The 26,426-nt window shown below is 47.8% G+C and overlaps 1 protein-coding gene across 1 annotated transcript; it reads left to right on the forward strand.

The window, feature by feature from the left end:
- Positions 1–3,327: 3,327 nt before the first annotated feature.
- Positions 3,328–25,916, forward strand: LOC142312039 (uncharacterized). The gene is made up of 6 exons (XM_075350912.1): positions 3,328–3,573; positions 3,703–3,879; positions 3,954–4,077; positions 4,162–4,259; positions 17,115–17,205; positions 22,715–25,916. The coding sequence occupies exons 1-6, from the start codon at positions 3,496–3,498 to the stop codon at positions 23,998–24,000; spliced, it is 1,854 nt and encodes a 617-aa protein (XP_075207027.1). The 5' UTR covers positions 3,328–3,495; the 3' UTR covers positions 24,001–25,916.
- Positions 25,917–26,426: the final 510 nt, after the last annotated feature.

Raw genomic sequence — 26,426 nt, forward strand, 5'->3', positions numbered from 1 at the left:
ATTACAAAGGAGTAAATCACATATCTCAACACTAGAAGTGAGGCACACAAGAAAACATAGTTTAAAAACACTTAAAAAGCCAGAGGCATAGTAAACCAGTCCCGCCAGGAATCAATGTGATTAATCCACAATATAAATATACAATACAAAAACCCTCCTACACACGGAGTAAATGTCTGGCCATACAGCTGATATGCTAGTGTACAGTACTTATAACAAGGCTATCAGCCACACAGTTTATGGACCAATGAAGGAATCTGGACTGACAATATTAGCAAAGCATTGTTAAAGTACATAATGGTCTATTGTAACATGTATGACACATGTATGTATGTCATACATGTTACAATAGACCATGTTTTCTTGTGTGCCTCACTTCTAGTGTTGAGATATGTGATTTACTCCTTTGTAAAAAAAAAAGTCTTCTGCATATTTTGATGGTGCTGTGATCCCTTTTTGGTATACCTTTCCCTTTTTTACAATTTAGGGAGAAGATGACGATAAAGATCCCATGTAAGGAATCTCCGGAGCTGTTACCGGCTTCACATGATCACTACATCCAGTCCTGGCCCCGTCCTGCCCCCGGTATAACACACAATCCACCTATAGTCACACACAGATTTATCACAGAATATCTCCAATACAGCACCAAAAACACAGAACAAATCTACAAGGAAAAAATCTAAAATATCTGAATCTTTATTAAATATTTCCTAAAAACAAGACACAAAATTATAAAATGCAGGAGCCTCCACAGAGAATGGGATGGGTAAATCCCAGTGCGCTAAAGTACCTGGTCCCTGTCGATGAGGATTTAGCCATATTCCCCGCTATCGCACAGCCCTTGATACCTCTTTACCTGTTACATCTTCTCCAGTTTCTTCTCTTAGGCTATGTGCGCACGTTGCGTACAGTCACTGCAGAAATTTCTGCAGCGACCTGAAGAGCACACGTGCGCTTTAAATCGCTGCAGAAATGTCCGTAGTGAAAAAAAAAAAAAGCCGATTCCATGCGCTCTGCCTGCAGCTCCTCCCTTAGACAGAGCAGGAGCTGCCGGCAAAGCGCACGGAAGAAGTGACATGTCACTTCTTTTTACGCAGCGCTTCGGCAGTAGCCGAAGCGCTGCGCTCTAAAACGCCACGTGCGCACGACCCCTGCACAATCTCCATAGACTGTGCAGGGGACGCAGGACGCATGCAGTTACGCTGCGCTACGAAGCGCAGCGTAACTGCATGTATTTACGCAACGTGCGCACATAGCCTTAGGCTGCTTTCACACCTCCGGTTTCTGCAATGCGGCACAATCCGGCACTTTGCAGGAAAATCGCAACCGTTTTTTTTTGCTGCCGGTTGCGTTTTTTTCTGCATAGACTTTAATTAGTGCCGCATGGCCTTGCGTTCCATCCGGTTTTTGCCGCATGCGGCAGATTTAGCCGATGCGGCGGCCGGATGGAACGTTGCCTGGCATGTTTTTTCGTGCGGCAAAAAAACCCGCATCGCGCCGCATTCGACCGATGCGGCGCATTTTTCAATGCAAGCCTATGGCGGCCGGATGCGGCAAAAAAGGCATCTGGCCGCCACATGCGGTTTTTGCCACTGCACATGCTCAGTAGCATACCGCAAGCGGCAAAAACCGGACGGGCCGCATGGGAAAAACTTATGCAAAGGATGCAGTGTTTTCACCGCATCCGTTGCATAGCTTGCACAGCCGGATTGAGCCGCAGAGCTCAAGCCGTATGTATGAAAGCAGCCTTACATGTGGTGCTTCCTGCAAACTCAAGTGACTCCACCTCCCCATGTGACTGATCACATGACTATGACATCATCACAGGTCCTGTAAGCACAGAGCAGCCATATATCTAGTGTGCGGCTCTGCAAGTGGAGGTATGTGGAGATTCCCCATTACTGGGCACAGGGGGAATTAATAATTTCATTACTGACATTTTGGTGCTTTTGTGTTGTTACATTCCATGTAATTATTATTATTATTTATTATTATAGCGCCATTTATTCCATGGCGCTTTACATGTGAAATGGGGTGTACATAATAAAAACAAGTACAATAATAATGAACAATACAAGCCATAGACTGTTACAGGAGGAGAGCGGACCCTACCTAGAATAGAAAGAGAGGCATGTAATGCGGGGCACGTAGTGTACAGAGTCAAATTTTGACCATGGCCCCTATAGTTACACCCATTTGCCATTTCTTTTTACCCTGGCAGGAGATGTTAGAGGGGCAGTGGCATTGAGGGACATTCAGCAGACGCCTGAGACTGAAGGGTGTAGACCCAACTATGGGACTATCCGCTGTATACGGGACAGTTGGGACTAGAGACAATCGGATTGATTCACGGGACTCCTGTTGAGGTCAGTGGTACCTGGCGGATTGATGGGAGGCCGTAAATTTCTTACCTTCCGGCATCCCTGGCAAAGCTTTTGGAATACTAGCATTATCGGGAACTGGAAGTTAGTGGGCGTGATCGGCTTAGTTGGTGGTGTGACATCCACCTTTGTGAGCGTGGCCTGCCACTTCCTTCTATGTTCTCTACCTAGTTAGTTAGTTCCCTTAAGCCAGTTATTTCCACTAACTGACTAAGCCCGGTCGCCACCGCGCTATCACCGTCCGTCCAACTCTGCTCCCCAACACTGCAAGCAAGCGTGCCACGACGAGCAGGCAGTCCACCATAGTTCAGGGGACTGGAACCGCCAGTCACACCTAGTCACTAAGCTGGCCATCACACCCTCTCACTCTGGACACTCTGGAAAGTATGCTCACGGACAGAGGTGACAAACCTGAGAAGTGGTGTACTGCAATTAGTCAATGGTGGCACGCAGGTTACAGATACAATAACCAATGATAAGCGGGCCGGTTCTGCAATAGAGCAAGTGCAAGGAAACATCGGGTCATATCCACTAACTAAGCCAATCATGCCTACTAACTTTTGGTCTCCAATACTGCAAGTATTCCCAGCTTTTGATCAATCAGGGTTGACGCAACATCATGTTGCACAGATGATATGGCAAATCAAGAGTGTGTAAGTGTGTGCAGGGCAGAGAGATGCTGGCCCATCCTCCGAAGGTGGAGGAGCTACGGAGCAATAAAGACAGCTTGAGCTCATTGTACTGGGTGAATGGAAGTCAACACATAGCCATGACATTCCAGGACAGTTGGACTCTTCACTCAAAACAGGACAGTCCTGTTGGATCTTGGATAAATGGGAGCTATTTATTTGTTCTGTGTTTTGGGTGCTGGATATGAGATATTATGTGATAAATCTCTGTCTGTAACTATAATTGGATTGTTTGTTTTACCTGGGACAGGACGGGGCCAGGACTGGACGTAGTGATCTTGTGAAGTCGGTAACAGATCCGTAGATTTCTTACATGGGATCTTTCTGATGTTACATCGTCGTCTTCTCCCCATTCAAGTCTCTACAATATCGGATCCTTTCAGATCTTCTATACAAGAAAATTCCAGATTGACCAGTCAAGGATGGATAGGGACAGGGACAAGATGGCGGAGAGGATATTACACCTCACCCTAGAGATCCTCTTCCGGCTTACTGGAGAGGTGAGAGATTCTGATGATGTCACATTACATCATTCTTATCTATGGGAATAACAGATGGACAGAACTGGAGAGGTGAGGACTCTGGAAATGTCTGTAGTGAGATTTATTAATGTGTTTCTCTATAACCAGGATTACACAGTAGTGAAGATCTCTAGTGAGCGCTGTCAGGACCCTACGCCTGAGGGATGGGGAAGACCCCTGAGCCCAATCACGGGACCTCCACCTCACCCCCTGATACATGAGGACATCAATGGCCAGAAGATCCTAGAACTCATCTACAAGATGATTGAGCTGCTGACTGGAGAGGTGACACTGCTGGGACATTATACAGTAACGCTATGAAGGGATCGGGAGGATAACGGTATCATTGTATGTGTCAGGTTCCTATAAGGTGTCAGGATGTCGCCATCTATTTCTCCATGGAGGAGTGGGAGTATTTAGAAGGGCACAAAGATCTGTACAAGGACGTCATGATGGAGGTTCTCCAGCCTCTGGCATCACCAGGTAATAGACAGGACTAGATACACATGGCCTATAATTATCTGTATGTAAAGAATGAATTCAGTCCCTGTATCTGTTTTCCTCCAGTTCTATCAAGTGAGAGGACAACACCCGAGAGATGTCCCCGTCCTCTTCTTCCACAGGACTGTAAGCAAGAATATCCCGATGTTCCTCAGGATCATCAGGTAGATGGAGAGAAGGTGTCATGAAATCTCCCCTAGGATGTGTAGACAACTGTGAAGGTCTTGTGTTCAGTCTTGTGTTATCCACCAGGGTTATACACAGGACAATTTTTAGAGATACTGGCTCTTTCCCAAATTGAAGCACAACATCCAATGAAAAGAGATCGTATAGATAGAAACAGCTCATTAAGAAATGTATCAAAAATCATTCTGAGGTACAGCTGGTGCAAAAACATGTAAATTTCAGCTGAGTGCAGCGCTGGTGTCCACCTATCCTGCCCAAATACAGTTGTCGTTCCTTAGCACATATGAGCTCTAATGTTAGGCTGCTTTCACACCTCCGGTTTCTGCAATGCGGCACAATCCGGCACTTTGCAGGAAAATCGCAACCGTTTTTTTTTGCTGCCGGTTGCGATTTTCCTGCATAGACTTTAATTAGTGCCGCATTGTGCCGCATGGCCTTGCGTTCCGTCCGTTTTTTGCCGCATGCGGCAGATTTAGCCGATGCGGCGGCCGGATGGAACGTTGCCTGGCACGTTTTTTCGTGCGGCAAAAAAAACCGCATCGCGCCGCATTCGGCCGATGCGGCGCATTTTTCAATGCATGCCTATGACGGCCGGATGCGGCGCGATGCGGCAATAACCGCATCCGGCCGCCGCATGCGGTTTTTGCCACTGCGCATGCTCAGTAGCATGCCGCAAGCGGCAAAAACCGGACTGGCCGCAAAGGAAAAACTTATGCAAAGGATGCGGTGTGTTCACCGCATCCGTTGCATAGCTTGCACAGCCGGATTGAGCCGCAGAGCTCAAGCCGGATGTGTGAAAGCAGCCTTAGATTACCAATTCCTGCAGGAAAACAGAAAGTAAAAACATTAGTGACTGAGTGAGCAAACCCAGTATATCACTGAACAATGAGAAGACATTTATTGGTCAGACGACTCGTTACATAGTAATGATGTGAGGGTGAAAATTTGATGCATGTAGCATGAATCCATGTAACTTTCATGTTCCGAGTCAAAACTTCAGGCTGAATTAGGTGGAGTAATGGTGTTTGAAATGTTTTCTGGAAACATCCTGGGTCCTCTGATACCTGTAGATGAATGTTTGGGCACTAGAGCTCACCTAACCATTCTGGATGACATATGGGAAAAAAACAATGCACCATGTGACAAAAGGGCATAAAGTCATGCATTTCTTCCATGAACATGGGTGAATTTTCCTTGCTTTTCTAGCATTCACAGTCCCCAGGGTACTTTGCACGCTGCGACATCGCTAGCCGATGCCAGCGATGCCGAGCGCGATAGTACCCGCCCCGTCGCACATGCGATATCTTGTGATAGCTGCCGTAGCGAACATTATCGCTATGGCTGCTTCACACACACTTACCTGCCCTGCGACGTCGTTCTGGCCGGCGACCCGCCTCCTTCCTAAGGGGGCGTGTCGTGCGGCGTCACAGCGACGTCACACAGGAGCCGTCCAATAGAAGCGGAGGGGCAGAAATGAGCGGGACGTAAACATCCTGCCCACCTCCTTCCTTCGCATAGCCGGTGGAGGCAGGTAAGGAGATGTTCCTCGCTCCTGCGGCTTCACACACAGCGATATGTGCTGCCGCAGGAACAAGGAACAACATCGTATCTCTTATTGGTGCGACATTATGAAAATGTCCGACACTACACAGATCACCGATTTACGACGCTTTTGCGATCGTTTATCGACGCATCTAGGCTTTATACGTTGCGACGTCGTTACCGACGCCGGATGTTCGTCACTTTCGATTTGACCCCGACGATATCGCAGTAGCGATGTCGCAACGTGCAAAGTACCCCTTAGTCCTATAGAGATTCTCTGGTACACCTACAGGTATACATGACCCAGTAAATTACTAAGGTTTTGAAGGCCAAAGGAGATCCAACGTGCTACTAAATGGGTGTCTAATAATGTGGGTGAAAACATCTAGACATTAGGTGTCTGGATCTTCTCAAAATTTTCTGTTTATGGAGACTGCTGGTTACAATTAGGAGCCAACCAGATGGATTTATACAGGAGACCTGCAGCTCTGTGATACAGTGGGAAAAATGTATTTAGTCAGCCACCAATTGTGCAAGTTCTCCCACTTAAAAAGCTGAGAGAGGCCTGTAATTGACATCATAGGTAGAGCACAACTATGAGAGACAAAAAGAAAACAAATCCAGAAAATCACCTTGTCCGATTTGGCAAGATTTTTTTTGCAAATTATGGTGGAAAATAAGTATTTAGTGATCTAAAAACATGCAAGATTTCTGGCTTTCACAGACCTGTAACGTCTTATTTAAGAAGCTCCCTTGTCCTCCACTCATTACCTGTAGTAATGACACTGTTTGAACTTGTTATCAGTATAAAAGACACCTGTCTACAACCTCAAATAGTCACACTCCAAACTCCACTATAGTGAAGACCAAAAAGCTGTCGAAGGACACCAGAAACAAAGTTGTAGTTGTGAAGCCCCGCTAGTATGTGTCGGTGCAGTACCTTCAGGGACTCCACGTGGATGGAACAGTCTGGTCACAGGTAGGGAACCTTCTTTTAGGATTGTCGTGACGCCACTCTCAGTATTGCGGTCAGCGGGGACCGCCACTGCAGATTAAGGGATGCCTGAGGCTGATGGTGGGTGCAGTCAGTATATTAGCCCCCTGAGAGTGAGGCAAGCCCCAGGCCCCGGTGTATGTGTGTGGGACCACAGGTCGCAGAATGACTCAAACACAGTCCAAGAAGTCTTTCAACGTGTTTACTCACTGTTTGGAGGTCACGGTGAGATGCCCGGGCGACACTGTGATAACCAGGTTGAACCAGGAATTCCAGGAGGCCGTTCTGAGGGTAGCTGTCCACTCGCCTTCCTTGCACTCTTTCTGTTTTAGGAGGATCCTTTGCTTGAAGCGTGGTAGGACTCCTCCAGGGAAGCTGTTACTAGCCTGCTCCCCTCTCTCTGGCTCGTCTGCCGGCAGCGTGGCCTTGGTGGGATGGCTTCTGGCCCTGTCCCCTTATGGGCCTGGTGATTGCTGCTTGGCTCAAGCTCTGTGTAGTCGTGGTGAGGGCATGAAGTACCCCCCCCACCTGTAGGTTAAGCAGCTCTGGATGATCTGCTGCCTGTACTGGGGACCTAGTTCCCCTTGTGTGCTCGGATACCGGGATCTCCGTACTCAGCCACCCTTCTCTCTGGATGGTTTTCAGGCCGACCCACGGTACTCCTTTCTCCCCCGCTTTCAGCTACTGCACTCCTCAGGACCTGTCTGACACGAGAGCTCCTCTGCTCCCTTCCACACACTTCAACTTCTTCCTCCAGACTCTCCTCTTCCTCTCTCTCTCTGCCCTGCTTCCTAGCAACCAGCCCCTGAACACACCCCCAGCTGGGAATTGAAAGTTAACCCCTTATGGCTACCCAAGGGTCCCCTCTGGTAATGTGGGAGGCCTGGTCACTATATGTTTGTGTGTGCACCTCATCCTGGCCTTTGGAGATTACCTGGAAGCATTGCTCCCGCATGGGTGCAATACTCTGTGGTGCCTGACCAGGTCAGGGGCGCCACATTCCCCCTTAGTTATCATCAGCACGTCCTCGGGCTGCAAAGACAAGAGAAAGAAAAAAGGTAATTACAAACTTTTCCCACACAGGGGCAATTATTTACATTTAAACATACCAGGTACCATTCCACCACCAACCACCCACATGTCCGAACCCCACCCAAAAACCTCCAGGAGGTAGGTCGCCGGTCCTTTTGGTGACCAGGGCTGGGCCATCACATTCCCCAGACCTTTCCTCCAATCTTCCTCTCCTGAGGAGAGTGGTGTAAGGTAGGCCCCATAAACAGGCGTACCCGCTTCCGAGTGTTGGAGGGCAGGCCCCATAAACAGGCGTGCCCCCTTGTTGGTGCAGAGCCATGCCCCTCAACAGGCAGACTCTGTGGTTGATACCAAGGAGGTAACTTTTTACAATGCAAAGTTTGTGGTTAAAGCCAGTTCATAACCAGTGGTCTAACATTTTAAGGAGGTCTCACAATAGTCCTTGTGGGCACATTTCGCTTAAACGTTACTTAACTATAAACAGGTTAAACATTACCTTTCATACAGTCACTTTGAACTAAACTGTACTTTCTCTATAGCGTAATGGGAGCTGACCAAAGTTGCTGCGGGTTGATCTACGCAGTACTATACTGTCATCTGTCTGAGGTTGTGTCCTCCCACCCGATGTATGTGTCTCAATGTGAATAATGGGTGTACTGGGTATTGATACCAGTGCATGGTCTTCTGCTTCAGCTACATTTGGCTCTTCCAGGTTCTGAACAGGTTCTTCTGGGTCTCTTACTTCTCCAGATTGAGGGAATGTAATAACCGGAATAACTACTGCTCCATTGTATTGAGGCCAACTTGCTGGGAAATCTCCAAGTACAGTATGGATCATCTTTTCTTTTGGTTCTTGAACTGGCAAAGGGTTGGGAATTTCTTCAGGGATTCTTAGTTGTTCAGGACATTTCTTTAAGCGATCTCTAGAAACGACAGCTGTTGTTTTTCCTCCATCTTTGCTGATAAGGCATGTCTTTTCATTGCTAAGCGTCGATGGTAACACAGTATAGGGTTCTTCTTCCCAGTGATTGTCAAGTTTATGACGTCTTCTCTTTCTTTTGAGAACTATATCTCCTGGCATCAAAGGAACAGTAGGTGCTTTTCGATTGTAGACCTTTTCTTGTTTCTCACGCTGCTGAGTCAGGCTTCGCTCCACACACTCTTGTACTTTCTTGTATTGGGCTTGGCGGTTGGAATCCCAATCAGCACCTTGTAGATGGTCTTCAGGGGTCTCAACTCCCATTTCCAGATCTACTGGCAATCTCCCTGGTCTGGCCCTCATCAGGTATGCCGGTGTGCAGTTCGTGGAACTCACAGGGATGTTGTTATACATGTCCACTAGATCGGGCAGTTTTTCCGGCCACTGACTTCGTTCTTCTAGTGGGAGCGTCTTCAGAAGGTCGAGAATGATGTGGTTCATCTTCTCACACATGCCATTGGTCTGAGGATGGTAAGGCGTAGTACGGATCTTCTGGCAGCCGTATAGGTTACAAAACTCCTTAAACACTTCAGCTTCAAAGGCTGGTCCTTGGTCAGTGAGCACTTGATCTGGATAGCCATGTGGTCGACAGAAGTGTGTCTGGAAAGCTTTGGCTGCAGTTTGACCTGTCAAGTCCTTGACTGGTACTACCACCAGGAATCTGGAGTAGTGGTCAACCATAGTGAGAGCGTAGTTGTAGCCTTGTCTGCTGGGTGCCAACTTTACATGGTCCAGGGCCACGATCTCCAGGGGCCGTTTAGTTTGGATTGGCTGGAGTGGTGCTCTCTGGCTGTGCTGGTCTTTTCTTCTAAGATTGCAGGGCCCGCAGTTTCGACACCACTTCTCTAGGGCAGATCTCATGCCCACCCAGTAGAATCTTACTTTAAGTAGGGCCTCCAGTTTCTTCCAACCAAAGTGGCCTGCACCATTGTGATAGGCTTCTAGCACCATCCTCGTATCCTTCTGTGGTACAATCACTTGCCACACCTTCTCATGCGTCCTCGGGTCAATGATGCTCCTGTAAAGTTTGTCTTGATAGATGAATAATCGACCCCTCTCCTTCCATAGGTACTGTGCCTCAGGTGGGGCTCCTTTGTCAAGGCTGGCGCCCGGCTGGCTGATCAGTTTCTTTACCAAGCCTACCGCTGGATCATTTTCCTGGGTCTCCTTCCAGTTGTAGTGAGGTAGTGGGTTCAGGGTCACCTCTTGGCGGTTGGCACGCGACTGCCGACACTGTTTTGCTCCATGGCGATGGAACGCTGGCAGCTCAATCTCTTCAAGATCATCTACATCTTCACCCTCGTCTGCTAGGTGAGGCATCCTGGACAGAGCATCTGCGTTGCCGTTCTTGCGGCCAGCTCGATACTTGACAGTAAAGTCATAATTCGCCAGTCGGGCTACCCAACGCTGCTCCATGGCACCCAATTTAGCAGTATCCAAGTGGGTCAGGGGGTTGTTGTCCGTGAAGACAGTGAATTTGGTGGCTGCCAGGTAGTGCTTGAACCGCTCTGTGATAGCCCATACCATGGCCAGGAACTCTAGCTTGAATGAGCTATAATTCTCCGGGTTTCTTTCAGTAGGCCTGAGCTTCCTGCTGGCGTAAGCAATCACACGCTCTTTGCCTCCCTGCACCTGTGAAAGCACTGCTCCCAGTCCCACATTACTGGCATCTGTGTACAGTACGAATGGCAGACCGTAGTCAGGGTAGGCTAGGATCTCTTCACCCGTCAAGGCCCCTTTCATTTGTCTGAAGGAGTGTTCTTCTGCTTCTCCCCAGTGAAATGGCGGGCCGGAGATCTTTCCTCTCTTCTTTGGGTGGCCTACCAGGAGCTCTTGCAAAGGCGCTGCCATTTTCGTGTAGCCCTTGATGAACCTTCTGTAGTAGCCTACCAAGCCAAGGAACTGACGTACCTCCCGGACGGTAGTAGGTGTGGGCCATTCCTGGATGACTGTGACCTTCTCTGGGTCCGGTGCTACTCCTTCTGCACTGACCACGTGACCTAGGTACTGGACCTTTGGCTTCAGTAAATGGCACTTGGATGGTTTCAGCTTCATTCCATATCGGGATAGCGCTTCAAAGACTTCAGCCAGGTGTTTCAGGTGGTCCTCGTAGGTCTTGGAGTACACGATGACATCATCCAGGTATAGCAGGACGGTTTCAAAGTTGAGGTGCCCTAGGCAGCATTCCATAAGCCTCTGGAAGGTCCCGGGGGCATTGCAGAGTCCAAATGGCATGCTGTTGAACTCACAGAGGCCCATTGGGGTGGTGAAGGCCGTCTTCTCCCGATCTTCTTCTGCTACAGATACTTGCCAGTAGCCACTAGTAAGATCTAGGGTAGAAAAGTAGTTAGAGGCTTTCAAGGCAGCGAGGGATTCCTCTATCCTTGGCAAAGGGTAGGCATCCTTGTGTGTTATCTGATTTATCCGTCTGTAATCCACACACATCCTCATCGTGCCATCCTTCTTTCTTACCAGGACCAGGGGAGCCGCCCAGGGGCTACAACTGTCCCTTATGACGCCTGCCTCCTTCATGTCCTTCAGCATGTCCTTTGTGCGCTGGTAATGGGCTGGTGGAATAGGCCTATGTCTTTCCTTAATGGGAGGATGACTGCCTGTGGGTATGTGATGTTGCACCCCTTTGATCCTACCAAAGTCTAGTGGGTTCTTACTAAAGACCTGCTCGTATTCCTGCACGACCCTGTAAACCCCATGTTTCTGGTAGTCGGGTGTAGAGTCAGTCCCCACGTGTAGTTTCTGGCACCAATCCTCTAACTGCTTTTGGGAGGTCTCGCCCTCTTTTGAGTCAGCTTGTGTCAGGGGACCTACAGGTGTTATGGCGTCATCTGAGCATGTAAACAGTTTGGCTATGGTAGCGTACCTTGGCAGTCTGGCTTCCTCCTCCCCACAGTTCAACACTCGTACAGGCACTCGTCCCTTGTGTACATCAACTACCCCCCTGGCTGTCAGAATCGTGGGCCAGTGGTCTGAATGAGTGGGCTCTAGTACAGCCTGGTAATCTTGTCCTCTGAGACCTACCGCTGCTCTACACCACATCATCATTTCACTCCGTGGGGGTATCACAATGGGGTTAGCATCCATCACCCGTACACTACCAATCTCACCGCCAGCCTGTTTTACCTGTTGCTTCCTCAGAATGATTCGGATCTCCTTTTGCAAGGCTCTTTGCGACCTGCCCTCAGCACCTTCAACAATCTGGTGAAGCAACAACAACACTTCCCCTAGGCAATTTTCTATGACATTAGTGCCTAAAATCATTTGCGGGTTCCTTTCTCTAATATCAGTGTCCACAACAATCAGTCCTTGTCCCTTCATTTCCTGCCTTCCCACCTTTATGGTTACCTCTTTGACCCCGATCTGGTCTATAGGTTGTCCGTTGGCAGCATAGATGGTGAGGGAGGGGTCCGGTGGTCGGAGATCGTCGTCCGACCAAAACCTACGATACAGGACATACGGGATCGTGGTTACCTGAGAGCCGGTGTCCAATAACGCCGGGGTAGGGATCCCGTCCAGGACGATGGACAGGACAGGACGTCCACCCACGTACTGATCACAGCAGCGACTTGGGCCTGATCTTCTTAATCCTGAGGACTGGCCCCCGGCCCCAGGTTTGGCTCGTTTAAAGGACAGGCCCTTGCATAGTGTCCTGCCTCCTGGCAACGACGACAGATGGGTTGTCCAGATGAGTCATAGCGATCACTGCTCCTGCCTCGGGTTGGGGGACCTCTTCTCCTCCGCATCCAAGGGACGTCCTCTGGGTTGTCAGCTAGCAGGATCCGATGAGGGACTTTGGTCTCTGAGGGCAACTGTATTGCTTTCAGGATTTGTGCGACGTCCTTAGTGAGCTGTTGCACCTGGGAGGATAGTGTATTTATGGTCTCTGCTGGCGTGTTGAGTCCTTTTGCAGTTACCAGGGCCTGCGAGGAGGATTCCGCTCCTGCAGCCGTGGAACTGGCAGGCCATGCTGGTGCGACGGGGTCTGTGTCCACAGGAGGTTGGAGTGCTTTCACTGCCCTGTCTTTCAGAATGGCAAAGTCCACGTCAGGGTGTTCCAGGGACCACAGCTTCATCTGCTTCCCATCCTCAGGAGAGCGCAGGCCCCGCAAGAATTGTTCCTTCATCATCCGGTTTCCTTCCTGATCACTGACAGGGTCCACCAGCTTGAGAGCCCGCAGTGCAGCCTGCAGCCTGAGGGCATAGGCTCTTATGCTATCTTGGGGCTTCTGCCGGCAGTTATAGAAGTCCGTCCTCAGCTCTCCCTCGGTGCGGTGTTCAAAAGCAGCTGCTAGTTTGGCAAAGATGGTCTCAACAGCGCTCCGGTCATCATTGGTCCAGGACTCAGCTTCCAATTCTGCTGCCTCAGTCAATTGTCCCAGCACCACAGCGGCCCTCTGCTTACCAGTCATCGCGTGCATGTCTAGCAGGGTGCTGATCTTCTTCTTAAACCCGGTCAGCGTGTCTATTTTACCGGCGTATTGGGGCAGCCATTGCGCTCCTGGGACATACAGCAAGGAAACTGGCATTATGGGGGAGATTTCAGCCGGCGCGGCTGCGACCGCGGCACCGGCACCAGGCGCTGCTGCGTCCAGCGCGACGGGGGCTGGCATCGCTTGGGCTGCGTCGCCCTGACCAGGGGCATTACCTCCTGCAGCGTCCATTTTTCTTCAAAAATCTGCGCGCCCCCTTTCCACTTCCTGGGTCAGAACGCTCTCCGAATTGTGGGGATTCTGGGGCGGCCACACCTCTTCGTGGGCGGTGCTCTTTTCCCTCGCGCGGGCTGCAGCGCGCGCTTTTGAAGATGGCAATATGGCGGCGGTTCAATTTTTGCGGTCGGACCTCTGAGGCACACGGTCACCTGTCTGAACAGGTCTAGTCCTTATCCTGTTCGTGACGCCAGAAGTTGTGAAGCCCCGCTAGTATGTGTCGGTGCAGTACCTTCAGGGACTCCACGTGGATGGAACAGTCTGGTCACAGGTAGGGAACCTTCTTTTAGGATTGTCGTGACGCCACTCTCAGTATTGCGGTCAGCGGGGACCGCCACTGCAGATTAAGGGATGCCTGGGGCTGATGGTGGGTGCAGTCAGTATATTAGCCCCCTGAGAGTGAGGCAAGCCCCAGGCCCCGGTGTATGTGTGTGGGACCACAGGTCGCAGAATGACTCAAACACAGTCCAAGAAGTCTTTCAACGTGTTTACTCACTGTTTGGAGGTCACGGTGAGATGCCCGGGCGACACTGTGATAACCAGGTTGAACCAGGAATTCCAGGAGGCCGTTCTGAGGGTAGCTGTCCACTCGCCTTCCTTGCACTCTTTCTGTTTTAGGAGGATCCTTTGCTTGAAGCGTGGTAGGACTCCTCCAGGGAAGCTGTTACTAGCCTGCTCCCCTCTCTCTGGCTCGTCTGCCGGCAGCGTGGCCTTGGTGGGATGGCTTCTGGCCCTGTCCCCTTATGGGCCTGGTGATTGCTGCTTGGCTCAAGCTCTGTGTAGTCGTGGTGAGGGCATGAAGTACCCCCCCCACCTGTAGGTTAAGCAGCTCTGGATGATCTGCTGCCTGTACTGGGGACCTAGTTCCCCTTGTGTGCTCGGATACCGGGATCTCCGTACTCAGCCACCCTTCTCTCTGGATGGTTTTCAGGCCGACCCACGGTACTCCTTTCTCCCCCGCTTTCAGCTACTGCACTCCTCAGGACCTGTCTGACACGAGAGCTCCTCTGCTCCCTTCCACACACTTCAACTTCTTCCTCCAGACTCTCCTCTTCCTCTCTCTCTCTGCCCTGCTTCCTAGCAACCAGCCCCTGAACACACCCCCAGCTGGGAATTGAAAGTTAACCCCTTATGGCTACCCAAGGGTCCCCTCTGGTAATGTGGGAGGCCTGGTCACTATATGTTTGTGTGTGCACCTCATCCTGGCCTTTGGAGATTACCTGGAAGCATTGCTCCCGCATGGGTGCAATACTCTGTGGTGCCTGACCAGGTCAGGGGCGCCACATAGTCATGCACCAGACTGGGAAAACTGAATCTGCAATAGGCAAGCAGCTTGGTATCATGAAATCCACTGTTGGAGCAATAATAAAAAAAAATAGAAGACATACAAGACCACTGATAATCTCAGTCGATCTGGGGCTCCACGCAAGATCTCACCTCGTGGGGTCAAAATGATCACAAGAACGGTGAGCAAAAATCTCAGAACCACATGGGGAGACCTAGTGAATGACCTGCATAGAGCTGGAAGCTCCATAAAAAAGGTTACCATCAGTAACACACTACGCCGCCAGTTCTCAGATCCTGCAGTGCCAGACGTGTTCCCCTGCTTAACCCCTTCAGCTCCCAGGGTTTTTGCGCTTTTCCGGTTGTTTTTTTCCTCTCTTTCTTCCGAGAGCCGTACCTTTTTTTATTTTTCCGTCAATCTTCCCATACGAGCTGTAGTTTTAAATGAAACCATACGTTTTACCATATAGTGTACTGAAAAACAGCAAAAAAATTCCAAATGTGGAAAAACTGCAAAAAAAGTGTGATCGCACAATAGTTTTTGCAATATTTTATTCACCATGTTCACCATATGGTAAAACTGATGTGTCGCTGTGATACCTGAGGTCAGTGCGAGTTTGGAGACACCAAACATAAATACGTTTACTCGTATCTAAGGGGTTAAAAAAATTCACAAGTTTGTCCAAAAATATGGCGCACATTTTGCGCCATTTTCCAAAACTCGTAGTGTTTTCATTTTTCGGGATCTATGGCTCAGTGGTGGCTTATTTTTTGCATCTTGAGCTGACGTTTTTAACGGTACCATTTCTGTGCAGATGCTTCGTTTTGATCGCCTCTTATTGCATTTTGCTCGAAATTTGCGGTGACCAAAAAATGTAATTTTGGGGTTTAGAATATTTTTGCCTCTACGTCATTTACTGATCAGATTTAATTGATTTTATATCTTGATAGATCAGGCATTTCTGAACGCGGTGATACCAAATATGTGTATTTTTATTTTTTTTTAACCCTTTCATTTTCAATGGGGCGAAAGGAGGTGATTTGAACTTAAGTTTTTTTATTTTTTAAAACATTTTTAAAACTTTTTTTTTTAATTTTACTAGGTCCCTTAGGGGACTATGACGATCAGCAATCTGATCACTCTTCCATACCTTCAGATCACAGCGACAGAGCTATGCAGATATACTGCTTTAGCCTCAATGCCGTCACTATGCCGGCATTGAGAGAAAGTGGCTCATGTTAGCTACAGGCGTCATCACATGACCCTGTGCTACCATGGCAACCACCGGAAGTCACATGATCACATCACGTGACTTCCGATGGGGGCGGGGTGAGTTATCCTAATGGCCACGCGCATCTCGCTGCCAGATTTTGGCAGCGAGATGTAAGGAGTTAATAGTCGCGGGTGGAATGCAATTCTACTTGCAACTAGCAGGCACACGTCAGCTGTTGAAATCAGCTATGTGCCCGGATCGCCGCAGACTGCCCACGGCAGCCCACGGCAATCATAGTGATACAATCCATGACGTACCCAGTATGTCATGGGTCGCTGAGGGGTTAGGCCAGTACATGTCCGGGCCCATCTGAAGTTTACTAGAGAGCATTTGGATTATCCAGAAGAGTATTGGGAGAATGTCACATGATCTTGTGAAACCAAAGTAGAACTGTTTGGTAGAAACACAATTCGTCATGTTTGGAGGAGACAGAACTCAGCTTACCTGCGTCCTGCAGCTCCCGGCTGGCTATGCGGAAGGAAGGAGGTGGGCGGGATGTTTACGTACCGCTCATCTCCGCCCCTCCGCTTCAATTGGCCGGCTGCTGCATGACGTCGATGTGATGCCGAACGTCCCTCCCACTCCAGGAAGTGGACGTTCGCAGCCCACATCGAGGTCGTATGGAAGGTAAGTACGTGTGACGGGGGTTAATCGTTTGTGCGGCACGTTCAACAAATTGAACGTGCCGCACATATGATGGGGGCGTTGCAAATCGCATACGATATTGTATGCGAAATTGCAACGTGTAAAGCAGGCTTTAGTGATTTTCTGGATTTGTTTTCTCATTTTATCTCTCACAGTTGTGGTCTACCTATGATGTAATTTACAGGCCTCTCATCTTTTTAAGTGGGAGAACTTGCACAATTGGTGGCTGACTATATACTTTTTTCCCCACTGTATCTACTGCTGTCCTTTTTGGGGATCGTTAATTTATGATTTTTTCTATTCTTCAAAATCATTTCACACGACTTCTTCATCTGTCTGTGACATGTGCATATTTCTTTCAGGGTGAAGATCTGACCCATATTAATACTACAGAGACATATGTGAGGGGTGATGAGCGGAGTAAAGAGGAGATTCCTACAGATAATCGCACAGGTGAGTAGTAGCCACTAAATGCAGAGAAGTCACAGATTCTGGACAGTTACTTATTGTAGAATTATGTGTTAATTAATTTACAGTGTGTTGTTAAATATACATTTGATGCAGATTTAATTGGCAAGAATATTTCATGTATTACTGGCAAAGTATCACATCACCAAACAGAAATTAGTCTTTTTTTTCCACAGAAAAAAATTCAGGATTTCATAGGAAATTATTACTTTTCCTATATACTGGAGTAATGTTATATTACAGTGTTTAGACTTAGTGAACAAGCGATCACATGCTCATGTCCCCTAAGGTAGCTAAAAAAAGTAGAAAAACATTTAAAACAAAATAAAAAAATCTATAAATTCATCAGTGATATCCCTTTTACCCGTTTAAAACTAAACAGAAGAAAAACTTTTGTATGGTCAAAATAATAAAAGTATGATTTACCTAATATATAGAGGTGTGTGTGTGTGTGTGTGTGTGTGTCCGGGATTGGCATCTGCATTTTTGCAGCTACAGCCACAAAAGTTTGCACACTCACACTTCTGGACCCCGAGAGCGTCATAGGCTATGTTGTGAGGCGAAATTTTAACCCCGCGCGTTCCAATTTACCAATCAATTTTGCACCTATCTACATAATGGGGAAAAAGTGAAACGAAAAGTGTATCTGCACCGTCACATTTACAATCACGAAATTTTGCACAGACACCTCATGTGACCCAGGGAACGTCGTAGACTATGTTTTGACAGGAAAATGTAACCCCGCTCTTTACAGTTACTCTCCAAAAAACATGGCTCCATTAAAGTAAATGGAGCCTAGAACTACATGTTATTAGTAGGAGCTGTGATTGGTTGCTATAGAAACAAAGGACATTCATAGTATAAAGCGGGCTTTACACGCTGCGACATCGCTAATGCGGAGTCGTTGGGGTCACGGATTTTGTGACACACATCCGGCCGCATTAGCGATGCCGTTGCGTGTGACACCGATAAGCGATTTTGCATCGTTGCAAAACCATGCAAAATCGCTAATCGGCGACACGGGGGTCCATTCTCAATTATCGTTACTGCAGCAGTAACGAAGTTGTTCCTCGTTCCTGCGGCAGCACACATCGCTGCGTGTGACGCCGCAGGAGCGAAGAAGCTCTCCCTACCTGCCTCCCGGCCGCTATGAGGAAGGAAGGAGGTGGGCGGGATGTTACGTCCCGCTCATCTCCGCCCCTCCGCTGCTATTGGGCGGCGGTTCAGTGACGCTTCAGTGACGTCGCTGTGACGCCGCACGGACCGCCCCCTTAGAAAGGAGGCGGTTCGCCCGTCACAGCGACGTCGCCGGACAGGTAAGTATGTGTGACGGCTCTGGGCGATGTTGTGCGGCACGGGCAGCGATTTGCCCGTGTCGCGCAACAGATGGGGGAGGGTACCCACACTAGCGATATCGGGACCGATATCGCAGTGTGTAAAGTAGCCTTAACAAGCTTATATGTGAGGTAATAAGATGTCGGTGGGGAGACGGATAGAGAGAGACAGACAGAGAGACAGACAGACAGAGACACAGACAGGGAAAGAGACAGACAGAGACAAACGGTGAAAGAGACAGACAGAGACAGATGGTGAAAGAGACAGACAGACGGTGAAAGAGACAGACAGACGGTGAGACAGACAGACCTGGAAAGAGACTGACCTGGAAAGAGACAGACCTGGAAAGAGACTGACCTGGAAAGAGACTGACCTGGAAAGAGACTGACCTGGAAAGAGACTGACCTGGAAAGAGACTGACCTGGAAAGAGACTGACCTGGAAAGAGACTGACCTGGAAAGAGACTGACCGGGAAAGAGACTGACCTGGAAAGAGACTGACCTGGAAAGAGACTGACCGGGAAAGAGACTGACCGGGAAAGAGACTGACCGGGAAAGAGACTGACCGGGAAAGAGATAGACAGACATGCAGACAGAAACAGAGACAGGCAGACAGGGAAAGAGGAGAAAACCAGAGAGACAGACAAAGATAGATGGGGAAAGACACAGACCTTGATAGGGACAGATGGGGAAAGAGAGACAGAGATAGGCAGAGAGGGAAAGAGACAGACAGGAAAAGACACAGACAAAGAGACAGGGAGACAGACGGGGAAAGAGACAGACCTGGGAAAGAGACAGACCTAGAAAGAGACAGATGGGGAAAGAAACAGAGAGATAGAGACAGACAAAAAAGAGACAGACAGAGACAGGCAGACGGGGAAAGGGACAGACGGGGAAAGGGACAGACGGGGAAAGGGACAGACGGGGAAAGGGACAGACGGGGAAAGGGACAGACCTGGAAAGAGACAGACGGAGCACATTACTTGGCCAATTTTGTTAAATCTGTGTGGAATATCTGTGGTGTTGAAATATATGTTGTGAAATGTTTCTATTAGCTTAGTGTTTCCCTTTTAATAATTACATTTCTATCTATTTGTTTTGTGGTTTTTGTGTGCAGAATAAATTTTTGTTAATACATTCTATTTTGTTAACAACAGTTATTAACCCGGGCGAAGCCGGGTAGTGCAGCTAGTAATAAATATTAAACACCTACGGTAAACACAGTAAAGCCGAAAAAAATTAAAAATGCCAGAATTGCCATTTTCAGCCCCGCAAAAGTGATCAAAACATCTTGACCCTGATTCATCATATCTTTTATGGTAAAAAAGTAGCATCAAAATTCTGAAAAGTCATAAAATTTTGCAACTCTCGGCCTTTTCAGATTTGCCACCACAGATTTACTAATTCATAACACGCTGTGGTGTTCCATGCTCCAAAAATCTTATTCCAGTATCTGAATGAAGAAATATTTCTGGAAAAGCACACCTTTTCATGAATCGGGGGCGTCTGACTCCACCTCGCCCCCTCATAAAGACCGGCAAGAAATTGATGAATCTGGACTCTTATTTTCTCCTAAATTGTACCAGTAAAATTATGTCAGCTTGCTAAGCAAAAAAGAAGCTGTCCATCCATATAATTGATATATGGAAAGTGATTGTGGACGACAGTTTTGAGGATTTTTGTGAAGTTGACCTTTAATAGTCTCCCCTGAATATTTCAATACATATAAATAAATCTAATATATAAAGCTGAGTATATGTGTGTGTGTGTGTGTGTGTGTGTGTGTGTGTGTGTGTGTGTGTGTGTGTGTGTGTGTATGTATGTCCGCTAAAGCAATCCGCACCGTCGCATTTACAATCACGAAATTTTGCACAGACACCTCATGTGACTCAGGGAACGTCATAGGCTATGTATGGGCAGGAAAATGTAACCCAAGCTTTACACGTACTCTTCAAAAATCCTGCTTCTATTAAACTGAATGGAGGTGGGAGCTACAGGCTATAAATAGCAACTGTCACTGGTTGCTATAGGAACAAAATAAACTGTTAGTATTAGGCCCGTTTCACACGTCAGTGAAAAACACTGACGTTTTTCACTGGCGTGTAAAACACGCAAATGTCCCTGCGTGTGCCGTGAATCACACGCTCCGTTCTCCGTGGCCCGTGATTGCACTTAGTAATCAACTCACCTGCGCCCGCTCCCGCTCTCCATGGTGCTGACCGCTCCCGCGGTGCAGCATCCGGCCGGCGCTGACCCCCGCAGCAGCTGCTTCCGGGTCGGCTGTGTCGCGCATCATGAATATGTGCAACAGTAATGAGCCGGCTCAGAAGCAGCAAGCTGCACGGGCTGCAGAGGACATCGCTGGACGCCGGGTGAGTTAAAATGTTTTTTATTTTAAAAGCACGTTTTTTTCTGGCACGTGTTTCACGGACCACACCACTGCGTGGTCCATGGGACATCAGTGATGCCAGAAGAAAATGGACATGTCTCCGTGCGGCAATCACGCACACGCAGGTACGCCGCACGGAGACGCGTGCAGTGAAAAATCACTGACGTGTGAGCAGACCCATTCATTATAATGGGTCTGCGTATGTCAGTGATTCTGGTACGTTTAAAAAAAAGCACAAACGTACCAGAATCACTGACGTGTAAAAGAGGCCTAAGAAGCTTATGTGTGAGATAATAAGATGCCGGTGGGGAGACGGATAGAGAGAAACAGAAAAAGACAGACAGAGACACAGACAGAGACAGACTGGGAAAGAGACAGAGAGATAGACTGCCAAGGAGAGACCTGGAAAGAGACAGCCCGGGCAAAGAGACAGCCCGGGCAAAGAGACAGCCCGGGCAAAGAGACAGCCCGGGCAAAGAGACAGATCTAGAAAGAGACAGCCCGGGCAAAGAGACAGACCTAGAAAGAGACAGACCTAGAAAGAGACAGACCTAGAAAGAGACAGACCGGACAAAGAGACAGACCGGACAAAGAGACAGCCCTGGAAAGAGACAGCCCTGGAAAGAGACAGCCCTGGAAAGAGACAGCCGGGCAAAGAGACAGCCGGGCAAAGAGACAGCCGAGCAAAGAGACAGAGGGGCAAAGAGACAGAGGGGCACAGAGACGGGGAAGGAGAAGAACAGACAGACACACACATATAGAGACAGACACAGAGAGAGAGACAGACAGACAAGGAAAGAGACAGACAGAGAGACAGACAGAGAGACATACAGACAGCGACACACAGACAGAGACTGGGAGAGAGACAGAAAGACAGTTACTATCCCAGGCAACACCGGGTACTACAGCTAGTATAATATATAAAGCTAAGTGTATGTATGTGTGTATGTATGTCCGCTGAAGGAATTTGCACCGTCGCATTTACAAATTTTGCACAGATGCCCCATGTGACCCAGGGAACATCATAAATTATGTTTTGATGGGAAAATTTAACCCCGCGCTTTATAGTTACTCTCCAAATTCCTGCCATTAAACTGAATGGAGGTGGGAGCTACAGGCTATTAATAGCAACTGTCAGTGGTTGCTATAGGAACAAAATAAACTGTTAGTATAAAAAGCTTATGTGTGAGGTAATAAGATGTCGGTGGGGAGACGATAGAGAGAGATAGAAAAAGACAGACAGACAGAGACACAGACAGCCCTGGAAAGAGACAGACGGTCAAAGAGAGTGATGGGCAAAGAGACAGAACTGGAAAGAAGCAGACCTGGAAAGAGACAGACCTGGAAAGAGACAGACCTGGAAAGAGACAGCCGGGCAAAGAGACAGCCTTGGAAAGAGACATATGGGGAAATAGACAGACGGGGAAAGAGAGAGACAGACAGACACACATAGAGACAGACACAGAGATAGAGAGAGACAGACAGACACAGAGATGGAGACAGATAGACTGATACAAATACAGACAGAGAGATAGAAACAGACAGACAGAGGCATAGACACAAACAGATAAACAGACAGCGACACACAGACAGAGACTGGGAGAGAGACAGAGAGACAGTTACTATCCTGGGCAACGCCCGGGTACTACAGCTAGTACTTAATATTTCACAAATGTTTTGGGATTGCCTCACTAAAATATGGACCTATGATGCATTTGGCTTTCGTAGCAAAATGAAAAGATAATAAATTCAATTATATTCTTCTTGGCAGATGACTTTACCAGAAGATCAGAGGGACATCTGATATTTTCAAATTTTAACGCAGATGATCATGGTACCACATCAGATATGCATGATGAGCATGCCATTGTGCCAGATTCAGCTCCAGTTTTTTCAAGCAAATATCTATCATCTGATCCTCTTCAACAGCTCCAATCTTCTGATTCATTACAGACTGTTAATCAAAATAGAAATATCAGAATTTATGATGAACATCAAAGCGCTCACACAAAAGTAAAGGGTTATTCATGTTCAGAATGTGGGAAATATTGTTCTATGAAATCTGATCTAGCTAAACATCAAAGAATTCACACAGGGACAAAGCCATTTTCATGTTCAGAATGTGAAAAATGTTTTACAGTGAAATCAACACTTGACAGACATCTGAGGATTCACACTGGGGAGAAGCCATTTTCATGTTCAGAATGTGGGGAAAGTTTTAGACAGAAATCAGCTCTTGTTAGACATCAGAAAATACACACAGGGGAGAAGCCATTTTCATGTATAGAATGTGGGAAATGTTTTATACAGAAAAAACATCTTGTGATACATGAGAGAATTCACACAGGAGAGAAGCCATTTTCATGCTCTGAATGTGGAAAATGTTTTATCGAGAAAGCAATTCTTATAGCACATCAGAGAATACACACAGGGGAGAAGCCATTTTCATGTTCTGATTGCGGAAAATGTTTTATGGAGAGATCAAGTCTTTTTAAACATAAAAAAAATCACACTGGGATTACATTATTTTCATGCTCAGAATGTGGAAAATGTTTTAGAGAGAAATCAAGGCTGGTTAGACATCAGAAAAAACACACAGGTGAGAAGCCAATTTCATGCTCAGAATGTGGAATAAGTTTTACAGAGAAATCAAGTCTTGTTAGACATCGGAAAAGACACACAGGGGATGAACTCTTCTCATGTTCAGATTGTAAGAAATGCTTCACAGAGAAATCACATCTTGTCACACATCAAAGGATTCACACAGGGGAGAAACCATTTTCATGTAATATATGTGGAAAATGTTTTACAGAGAAATCAAGTCTTGTTATACATCACAGAAATCACACAGGGGAGAAGCCGTTTTCATGTTCAGAATGTGGGAAACGTTTCACAAATAATTCAGCTTTTAATAAGCATCATAGAATTCACACAGCGAAAAAACCATACCCATGTTCAGAATGTGGGAAATCTTTTACAAGGAAATACCATCTTGTCAGACATCTTAAAAGTCATACAGATGAGGGGCTATTTCCATGTTCGGATCGGGGGAAATAATTTCCTTTATAAATTTAAATTGTCTTAAAAATTAAAGCATTCATACAAGGGACATCCTTTACTGACCAACTGTACAAGAAAAAAATGCAACAGTTACTGTCTGCAAGAGAAATGTAAAGCAGTTGTCATGCCTCAAATCGGTGATGTCTTGTTGTGTCGTCAGTTTCCTTCCCTGCCGAGCTTCAGCCTGGTTAGTATCTGTCCAACTGCTGATGGTTCTCATTGTTTTTATTCCCTTTCTTTGCTGTTAGTCAGGTGTTTCTTACTTTCCTATTTTGTCTCTATCCTAACACAGCTTGGGTGGGGCTATTTATACTCACCTTGCACCAGTCTTCTTTGCTGGCTATATTTCTAGATAACTAAGGGATTTTTCCCTCTAGGCAGAGACCAGTTGTATTTCTGCTCTGTTTGCTTATTTACCTTCCCAACACCTTTCCTAGGTCCTCAGTTATGTTGGTGGGAGGTTTCCTTTGCTTTCATTTATTATTATTCTTTTTTTCCTTTTGTGCACATGCCTTAAGTTTCCTCACCTTCTGTCTACAGTCCTTGTCTACCTCTGCACACTTAGTTGTGAGAAGCAGCCTCCTTACTGGTTCCTTAGGAGGAACAAGAAACAACTCGATGGCCTTTTTGGGAGCCAGGTCTGAGTTGTGGATTTTAGTTGTGTGGCTAGGGATACTCTTGTGAAGCCCCACAGGTGTCGTGTTGGTGCATTACCTTCAGTGACTCCACGTGGCAGGACGGTCTGGTCACAGGTAGGGAATCTTCTTTTAGGATTGTCGTGCCGCCATTCTCGGTATTGCGGTCAGTGGGGACCGCCACTGCAGATTAAGGGATGCCTGGGGCTGATGGTGGGTGCAGTCAGTTGTAGTGACCTCCCGAGAGTGAGGCAAGCCCCAGGGCCCTGTGTAGGTGTGTGGAACCACAAGGTGCAGAATGACTCAGGCACAGTCCAAACAGTCTTTCAGGGATTTTACTCACTGATGGTGGCAGGGTGAGTAACCCGGGCGTAGCTGGGATGAACCAGGCTGGAACCAGGCGTCCTTCAGGCTGACTTGTGAGGGTGGCTACTGACTCGCCTTCTCTAGCCCTTCTGTTGTTTGTGATGACCCCGACTTGCAATCCCTACGGGGGTCACCCAGGGAAGTTGCTGCTCCCCTCGTTTTGGCCCGTTTGCTTGTAGCCTGGACCAGGTAACTCCGGCTGCTTGCCTCCTGTGAACTATGGGCCCTCACTTTGCTACGTGGCTGCGGACTCTGTGGTGTTGTCTTGGGGGTTTGAAGTGCCCCCTCAGGCAGGTTTGGCAGAAGAAAGCTGGATCTATCTCTGCACTGGGACCTGTTACCCGTGCGGGCCTGGTACCTCCCTAACAGTCCCCTTACTTTGCCACCCCGTTGCTCTCTCTAGCCATGGGTGGATTTCGGGCGGCACTACCAGGTGAACGATCTCCCCCGTCAGTAGTCACTGCGCGTACGCTGTTAGATTGCAGCAGCTCCAGGGCCCTCTGTCTGCTCTCCCTGAGCTCCACACTAAACTGGCTCACTGCTCCTCCTCTCCTGTTCTTGCCTACGCAACCTAGCAACCAGGCTCTCTACCACACCCCTTGAGTGGACATGGAGGCCACGCCCCCTCCTGGAAGATCTCAGGAGTCCTCCAAAAGGTACATGTGTGAGACCTGATTACTATGCGCCTGTGTAGTCACACCTCGGTCAGCCTTCTGGATTACCTGTATTGTACTGCCCCCAGCATGGGTGCAGTACTCAGTGGTGCCTGACCAGGTCAGGGGCGCCACACTCTAGTCTCCACAGGAACCAGTGAGGCTGCAGTGTTGTAGGCTTTATTTCTCCCTTTACCCGTGTTTCAGTTGGTACGTGCATGACAGAAATTTAGAGCACTAAACTTATTATTATAAAATGTTTGCAATTACCAATAAACTTTTGTAATTGAAAAGCAAACAAATTCAAAATTTATCACCTACATCTCAAGTATGTGTACTAAGGGGATTAACTGGGACTTGGGGGAGGGGGCTTTGGTATTGGGCTTCTAAAATAGCAGCAAGTTGTTGCTAACTACATGCTGGCTCTGGTTTGCGACGCTGTCTTCAACCTCAGAGTGGTTCAGACTGCTCCTTCTGACAATTCCCCTGCTTCTAGTGACATCAAGTCAAAAAGGCAGTCCCTTCTTTTCCGCTTTGGTTTGTTGATGGGGCGTCTTTGCCAATTATAGGCAGAGTAACAGCCAGCATCCTACTGCCTAACTGTGGAGAGCTGGCTGTCAATTGGGATTATATTAAGTGATATCCCATTGACAGCAATGTTGAAGAGAAAGAGCTGTACTGTTGATGTGAGGTTAAATGAAGATGGAGAATCGCTGCCTGAGCCAAAACAGATTAGTGCAGGGCTGAACAGGTAGTAAGAAGCTATCTG

This window comes from Anomaloglossus baeobatrachus, chromosome 5 (assembly GCF_048569485.1).
Source record: "Anomaloglossus baeobatrachus isolate aAnoBae1 chromosome 5, aAnoBae1.hap1, whole genome shotgun sequence".
Lineage (NCBI taxonomy): Eukaryota > Metazoa > Chordata > Amphibia > Anura > Aromobatidae > Anomaloglossus > Anomaloglossus baeobatrachus.

What these genes read in the sequence shown, in the direction of transcription:
- LOC142312039 (XM_075350912.1), top strand. Translation starts at nt 3,496, where the DNA reads ATGGATAGGGACAGGGACAAGATGGCGGAGAGGATATTACACCTCACC. An exon ending in CCAGCCTCTGGCATCACCAG is followed by an intron (nt 4,078 to 4,161) that starts GTAATAGACAGG and finishes GTTTTCCTCCAG; the next exon opens with TTCTATCAAGTGAGAGGACA. An exon ending in ATGTTCCTCAGGATCATCAG is followed by an intron (nt 4,260 to 17,114) that starts GTAGATGGAGAG and finishes TATTTCTTTCAG; the next exon opens with GGTGAAGATCTGACCCATAT.